This window comes from Natrix helvetica, assembly GCF_964273705.1.
Source record: "Natrix helvetica genome assembly, chromosome: 3".
Lineage (NCBI taxonomy): Eukaryota > Metazoa > Chordata > Lepidosauria > Squamata > Natricidae > Natrix > Natrix helvetica.
In genome coordinates, this window is record NC_138549.1 from 16,642,030 (window position 1) to 16,650,525 (window position 8,496).

Sequence of the window (8,496 nt, forward strand, 5' to 3'; positions counted from 1 at the left end):
AGCTCAGCATCTTAGCCACTGAGGCAACACATCTCTTTTATAATATATTATAATATAGTACAAATCTATGGGCACTTAGAATTAGCAAAATCTCAGACATGTAAAATTCCTCTTTAGTTTAAACGATTTATCAGACGGGATTCAGAGCTTCTCAGACTATGGCAAATCCTACAATGTATTTCCTACATCAATGTTTCTCATAAAGACTGGAATTAAATAGTTATAAACTGGAATTTTAAAGGAACGTAATCATCTAGATATAGCTAGATATGACTGATAAATTTTGTTTGAGATGAAGGCAGAATTCTGGGGAAACCTCAAAGCACTTGCAATTATCCCTAACTTTTCCAAATGTTCTGATTTAGACTTCACAAAATCACGAAGCAGACTCCTTGTCCTGAAAATAACCTCTTTTTATTAAGCTAATGTGAATTCCTCTCATTCACATCCAGCAAAGTCCCAGCAAACAGACTTTCAAGAGTGAATTTACAACTGCAAACTTTATCAGGCTTGGAGAGCTCCCAGGCTGATATCTTCCAAATGCAATGTTGTACAAGAAAATACTTTGCAAAGAGTCTCTGAGAGTCACCAACAAATCTTCACACTAATTAAAAGAACAAGTTATCTCCTGCAAAGTCCACTCCCCTTTTGCTCCTCTTTATTCCCTATGGGAGGGGCCATTCATGGTCCACCTGTGCCTTTACTCCCGAGTCAACCTCTGTTCCTTATTTGTTCCCTTCTATTAACAGCTCTGTGCATGTGCACATCCAGAACAGACTCCAGCTGTTCTTATGCCCCATTGATCTCCGACTCCAAAGGCAGCTGATAACTCTCAGATGGCCCTGGCTCCATCTCTGCCTCCAACACAGAGCCCTCATCAGAGCCTTCCCCAGAATCTAGGACTGGTCCATGTTCCTCCCCAATGCCCTCACTGTCTGAGTCTGCCACCAGCTCTGCTGGCCACTGGTGGTCCACAACACCGAAACCCAGAAGATGGCAAATAGCATGGTACCCAACTTAAGAAAATGATTTTTCTCCCCTCCTTTTGAACCTGTTTTGGAGACCCCTAGGATTCTACATAATCTGAAGTATTTTGAAGTTTCAAAATAGCATGTGTCCCAGGCTACAATGTAAACCTTAAAATGCAAGCCCATCCATTAACAATCTTGACGACATTTCATTTCTCATCCAAGAAGCTTCTTCAGTTCACTTCTTCAGATCTTCTCATGGATGAGAAGCGAAACATCTTCTAGCAAAAACAAAGACAGTTTAGCTGCCTATGGAAAAAGTGCCTTTAGAATATGTCTTCCAGCACAAAATGTATTCCTTTGTTTTGTTTTGTTTTTCATATAAGCAAACTTCCTCAAAAAGCTAAATGTATCACATCCTTCTATTGGTAAGGAATTGAAATAAATGCTCTTATTCTATTTGCCATGTAACTGATCTGGATCCTCTTTGGAGAATATAAAATGTCAGTGTATTCACAACTGGCAGAGACATGGTAAGAATGTCAGCCAATGGGAGCTGAGACAGTAAGGAGCCTGGATGTGGCTTAGCTGTCTAAGCTCTGAGCTCTAAACTGAAACTAGTTTGTCTGCAACTCTGAATCAAAACTGAAACTGTTCTCTGCTGTTCCCTCCTCTGCCTGTTTTTGCCTGTAACTCTCTACCACATTGGAAGAGCCACTCTTGGTACTCATGTGTTATTATGTATATAAAGAGAAGTGAATGAATCCTGCTGAATTAGTTACCTGTGTGCGCTTTCTTGATTTGATTGCTGCAACAAACTCTGGCATAAAATGGTGATGATGTTGCATTGAATCTTTACTCTGAAGGAAACCAAGGATTGCCTGAGAGTTGTAGTGATACATGAAGTGTGCTTTAAGAAGTTTTAAAAATCTAAGCTATTCGCATCAACACAGAACGAAAAAGAGGGAAGATTTAATACATAGTGGTATTAGGCAGAATACTTCCCGAGAGGTTGCATTAGTTTAAAAATCAGTTCAATATTTAGACAGTTGATTTTATACTATGTATTATACGTTTTCTTAGTTTTGTCCTGTAGTTTCTCTGTTGAAGAATAGATAATAAAATTAATTACCTTAGCTATTACAGATAGAAAGGTACCACATGGAGTGGAGTGCTGCTTTTAGAAATCGTAGAACAAAAAATATCCTGGAATTGGCAAAACATGTTTTCCTAAGATCATAATATTTCTTTATTGCTACCCTCCCTGGAGTCTCAAAGAGTGTAATAACTTCACCAAAACCAAGGATCTTTAAATAGCTTAACAGTTATTTTATACTTCTCTCCCCATTCCACAGTTGTTTCAGAGAACCACCTGTTCCTTCTGCTTGGTTAAAACATCATCTCCATGCAACTTAATGTTCCTTCGAATAGAAAAAAGGAAGGACCGTTCTTCTGCTTGGGTCAAAATGCAGCTCTTGAGGATGTACGGATGGTAGATAGATAGGAATACATGAGGGCATTCACATTAAAAAAAATATTTTTCAAGAAAAATATTGTTTGTTTGTTTTTTCTTTTCTTTTTTAAAATTTTATTCAGAAACATTTTTTTTAAAAAAACAGTGCATTGTCAAGGTATACCATTTACAGATAAGGAAACAAAAAAAAGGTATAAATATTAAGATACAAACTAGTAACAATAATGATAATATAATAGCAATAGTGATAATACAACCAAAAAGCTTTAACTAAGTTTCTTCTTAGAGGTAAGTAAAGGTTCTCCTTGGACAAATGTGCTAGTCGTTCCTGACTCTAGGGGGCAGTGCTCATCTCCTTTTCTAAGTCAAAGAGCCAGCCCTGTCTGAAGACATCTCCATGGTCATGTGGCTGGCATGACTAAATGGCGAAGGTGGACAGATACTTCCCACCAAAGGTGGTTCTTATTTTTCTATTTGCATTTTTACATGATTTCGAACTGCTAGGTTGGCAGAAGCTGGGACAAGTAACGGGAGCTCACTCCATTATGCGGCTACATTATGTAGTTGCAGTAAAAATGAATCTCCTTGAAACTATTAGTCCCAGACTAGAACGTTTTATTAGTTCCCTCAGAAATATTTGAGACTTCTTATGTTTTAATGGGCTTGCATTCTACTGTTTTGTTACTTTAGCAAGTTTTCAGTGCTTGGTGATTTTTGCATTCATATTTTGATCTGGCTCATATTGTCAAGATTTCTGTGCGATTTGTTTCTTTTGGTACATCATGTGACATTTGCCATCTAACATTATTCATCATACCGAAATTGAGGAAAAGGAGACATGCATTTCCCCGAAATACACACTCAAAATAGTTGTTTCCTATCTACATTGATGGTTAATGTATACAGAAGTCTTTGTTAAATGAAATGCATGCTCTGTTCTATATAGAGAACTTCTGAATTTTGTTTTTTAGAGTGTCTTATCTCTTTTATTCCTTCCCTCACACAGTCATTTTCTGTGTGTTTCCCTTCGGTGGTCCCTAGTGTGTGTGGAGGAGAAAGAAAGATAGAAACATGATTATTTATTCTCCTTGAATTCTAGAACATTGTCAAAATGTCCTGACTGACATCTTGCCTGTTCTCTCTGCAGTTATTTCCATCAACCCCTTCCTCAACATGTCCCGTTTGCTCTTGCTACCTCTTCAGCTACAGATTTCTCCTTGTTGATACACTTAATATGTATCATTGAATGCCAGTTCATGACATTCAAAAACAACTCCAGTCATCTCCAAGCTCTTTTTTCCTTCTCTCCTCCTCCTCCTATACTAAACATTTCCCCCTGCTTTATGTATTCACAGCTTTACAGGAGGCATGAAGCTGTACAATATATGTAAAACATTGAGTCTGATTTTGGACTATAGGGAAAATATTTTATCCTTGAATAACCTTTTAACGTCAAGACCACCATCAACGCTAGTCCATCAAAGCAGCCACATGTACAAATGTTTTGATCACTGATCACGCTGCAAGATATTAACTACTTTTGATTTTAATTAAAAACAAAACAAATCCCATAATTTAATCCTAGGAGTTTAAGTTTGGTCAAATTCTTCACATTAGCATATCTTTTGTTATTATTTTCAGGTTTTCTAACTGCCTCACTGATGCAGGCTGAGTGGTTTCTCTGGAACTTTAATGAGCCAATGTCCTCCATATTGTACATTGATAGAAAACTGTAGACTGTCTATTTAGGGCAGTTCTTGGATCTACCTTGAGACTGACAAGACAGTTGACATTACTCCAGTGGTGAGTTCCTACTGGTTCAGACCAGTTCAGCTTGGTGGCCTAGGTCGCTGGAACTGGAAGCGACCCAGGCTTGCCATGCCCCTGAACTGGTTCTCCTGGTGGCGACGTAGGCACCGTCATCTTGTCTTTGGCTTCTGCGCATGCACAGAGCAATTTTCATTGTACTGTGCATGCACATGCAGCGTGCATGAGACACATCCCTGAGCGAACCGGCAGTAGCACTGCTGGAACCCACCACTACATTACTCATAATATAGCCTTTATTGTCATTGTACATCAGGTATACAACAAAATTGGTTTAAGCCTCACTGGTGAAATCCATGACAAAAAATACAAACAACATAAATAGTATAAAGAATAATCCCTATGCAAGTAATTGGGGGGGGGGGGACCTAGTCATTTATGCGTGTGCGTGGAGTGATTGTGGTTGTGATTGTTATCCAATGGAAAGGAACTAATTGTGAGCAAATATGTGTAGTAGTGGACCCAGATTGACTGAGAAAATCATTTGTTACATTAATTTACTAATAAAATAATGTCTTCACTCATTTTTAAGTCCACATTCATTTCTGAAAGCCTCTTGACATTTATTCTATGTTGTAATAGCACCAGCTTAAGTAACCGAAGAGAAAAATACTGGGTCAGTAAGAACTTGGATGGTTTAATGCAAAGATTAAAATGGTATACTTTGCTTCATCACTTCACAAGCATACTTCAATGACATGATCAATTATGGGGAGCTAAACTCAGCAGGTTTAAGCTTTCTTTCTTTTTTTATTATCATTATTCTTTAGCATTTTAAGAGCCCAGCAAGTGACTAGACTGCAAGCTTGCTTCAAGACTCTCTAATTTGTTCCAAATTATCACAATTAAGGAGAATACTTTAAAGTGCACATAATTACACAAAGGATGTATTCAAGTTCATAGTAATTTGTCCTGGCATTTTTAAATAAGCTCACTTGCTATTTTTCTCCCTCTGAAGTGGTAAATCTTTTCTATAAGTGGGCAGTGCTTTGAGACTAGTTTAAGAGTCCTTTTACCATTCCAGTGCACCGCACTCTGTGCATATATTTGTCAGATCTGCCACCTCACTCCCACTTTTGCCTAGTTTCAGTGCCAACCTGTCATAGACTCCAGGGAGGAGGAATCTGGTTGAAAGGGGGGAATTCCAAATTGCTTTGTGTCAGTTGTAGAACCACTTCAAGGACACATGGCTAGAGAGAAGGATGCAGCTGCATTCCAAGGCCAGTCATTCCAAAAGCATCTGGTTTGATTGGATACGAGGGGACCAATGGGAGGGCCGAGGAAAGAATAAGATCTTTGATGAGGTAAAAGTTGATGAGAGCCTGTCTCTGGATCACGTAACTGGAGGCAGAGCCAAGATAGCCAAGGGCCGCCATCCACCTGCCAGAAACCATTTGAAAGAGGTGGCTAGTTCAATGTCAGATTGGATCCTGAGACTTGACTTAGATGTATCAGATGGTGGACCTCCAAACAGCATCCTCGTGATCAGTGAAACTCCTGAAACTTCTCCTCCAAAGGAGACTCACAAACCTCCAATGCCTCCTTGTAAAAGTGCCCATGCCTCCAATGGAGAACCTCAGTGCCAATCTTACCCCAGAAGATCCACAAGTCAAGAAGGCACCGATGCCTCCAGCTAAGCCTCTCAAGGAAGTAGCAGCACCCGGTGAAAATGTGAAATCTGTAGAAGGAAGTGACGCAGAAGAGGAGACACATGAAGACTCTGAAGAAGTCGAAGAAGATTTGGTGGACCCTAAACCTCCAGTACCTCCCCCAAAGAGGGAATTAGTGCTGGAACATCAGACCTGCCTTTCTTTTGCTGTTCTTCACTTTACCTCAGCCTAAGAAATGGAGTTTTTGCTTAGAATTCCAGTCAAGGCAGGTCTGACAATCCTCCGTTATATACATCAGTTATGAAATTCCATCCATCTTGACATTAAGATCATGCACGTAGATGAGGCCATAATATCATACTTTAGAATAGAAGAATACAATAGAATTCTTTATTGCCCAAATGTCATTGGACACACAAGGAATTTGTTTTGGTGCATATGCTCTCAGTGTACATAAAAGAAAAGATACATTTGTCACGAACCATAAGGTACAACACTTAATGATAGTCATAGGGTACAAATAAGCAATCAAATCATACTAGGAAACAATCAATATAAATCGTAAGGATACAAGCAACAAAGTTACAGTCATGCAGTCATAAGTGGGAGGAGATGGACGATAGGAATGATGAGAAGATTAATAGTAATAGTAATGCAGACTTTGTGAATAGTATGACAGTGTTCAGGGAATTATTTGTTTAGAAGAGTGATGGTGTTTGGGGAAAAACTCTTCTTATGTCTAGTTGTTCTGGTGTGCAGTGTTCTATACTTAGTTTCAGTATAATATCTTTACCTCTTATTTGTCAGGGAACAATTTGATAGAAGATAATAACAATGCAGTGGCAAATTCTTATGATTTTAATTATATGCACCTTAATAACTGCAGGTTATATGAAAAAAAGAAGTGTTTTTTTCCAGAAGAAGTGGAAAGCTTGGGGACCTTTGGAAGTGATGATTATTATGGTAAAAAGCACTGTGGTAATATTTAACCTTTCTTTTTTGTAATTAGGCCAGATTTAAGTAGCCTCCTGAAATACAATACTGTAGGTCTTTCCAGCAGGTTTCTGGATAAAATAAGGAGTCACTTCTGACTATTTCTTACACAAATGTGTCAAAGATTTCGCCTGGCTATATAATGATAGAGCTAAAGTATCTGATAGCAAATTGTATAAGTTACTTTCCAGTTACCAGCATGATATTTCTTGAGTCAAATAAGTCATTCTCTCTTATTTTAAAGAACTTTTCTTTGATTCAAACTGCCCAATTGCAAGTGGAACAAACTTCCTAGGTAATATAGAATGCCATAAAACATCACTTGTATTTATTTTCTTCGAGCTTCCTGATAAACTAGTTTCACCCTGCATGAGGTATTTACAAGTATTTTGCTTTTATGAATGAAGGCAAATATGCATGTTCCAGGATAATGTTGCAGGAACCAATCTGGGTTAGTCACTGGGACCAGAGGTGTGGTCTTCGGAGCTTTCAGACTCGTGCTAGATCCCATGCTTAGGGAACTTCTATCTCATCAGAATATGCTTTTAGCATAGAATAGAATAGAATAGAATAGAATTCTTTATTGGCCAAGTGTGGTTGGACACACAAGGAATTTGTCTTTGATGCATGTGCTGTCAATGTACGTAAAGAAAAATAAAATACATTAATCAAGAATCGTAAGATACAACACTTAGTGATAGTCACAGGTTACTAATAAGCAATCAATTCTTACTAGGAAACAAATAACATAAATTGTAAAGATACAAGCAACATAGTTGTAGCCATAAGTGGGAAGAGATGAGAAGGATGAGAAGAATCATAGTAATACATGATTAGTAAATAATTTGAGTGTTGTATGAATTAGTTGTTTAACAGAGTGAGGGCATTTGGGAAAAAGCTGTCCTTTTGTCTAGTTGTTCTGATGTGCAGAGCCCTATAGTGTTATTTTGAGGGTAGAAGTTGAAACAATTTATGTCCAGGATGCAGGGGGTCTGTAGATATTTTCAGCCCTCATAATAAAGAAGGATAAGCAAAATGCTTGAAGACAGCTTTAAAGAGTGGTTGTTACCATAGTGAGTGAGGAAATATGGCAAAACAGCCTTTGCTGTTAACTAAACATTTGAAGAACCTTCAGTTTTATATTTTGTGGGCTACAAGAATATCAAGTTCTGGGTGCACGTACCTTACTTTCAGGAACATTAACTTTCAAGATCCATACAGAAAAGCTATTGCAAAAGAACCCAAAATTCTGTGTCTGTGGGGTGTGTGTGTGTGTGTGTGTGTGTGTGTGTGTGTTTATAACAATAGCTCCACTGTGATACAGAGATTCATTGTGACACAGCATGGACTTGAATCAGGGATCTGGTTCAAGTCCAATCTCAGCTTTAGAAACTCATTGGGTAACCATGGAGTAGTCACTGTCTTTCAAGCCAACTAACTTCAAATGGTTGCATTGTTAGTGTTGGTTGAGGGGATCTTGGTGGTTCTTTGATTGGCCCGTTTATTTGCAGTTCCTAGATTGGGGTATTATTTAATTCTTGACGTTGCTTTAATATTAATCTTGGTGTTCATCTATGCTAATCTGGTTGATAAATACTGGTTGTTTTGTCTTTTTTGGCTTGTT

The 8,496-nt window shown here is 38.2% G+C and overlaps 1 protein-coding gene across 1 annotated transcript; it reads left to right on the forward strand.

Moving 5' to 3' along the window:
• Window positions 1-5,471: 5,471 nt before the first annotated feature.
• On the forward strand, window positions 5,472-6,111 carry LOC309389610 (pleckstrin homology domain-containing family O member 2-like; the record flags this gene model as incomplete). The annotated part of the gene is given in 2 exon segments (XM_081948160.1): window positions 5,472-5,813; window positions 5,815-6,111. Coding segments are annotated over 2 exon segments (639 nt in total).
• Between the last annotated feature and the right edge of the window lie 2,385 nt (window positions 6,112-8,496).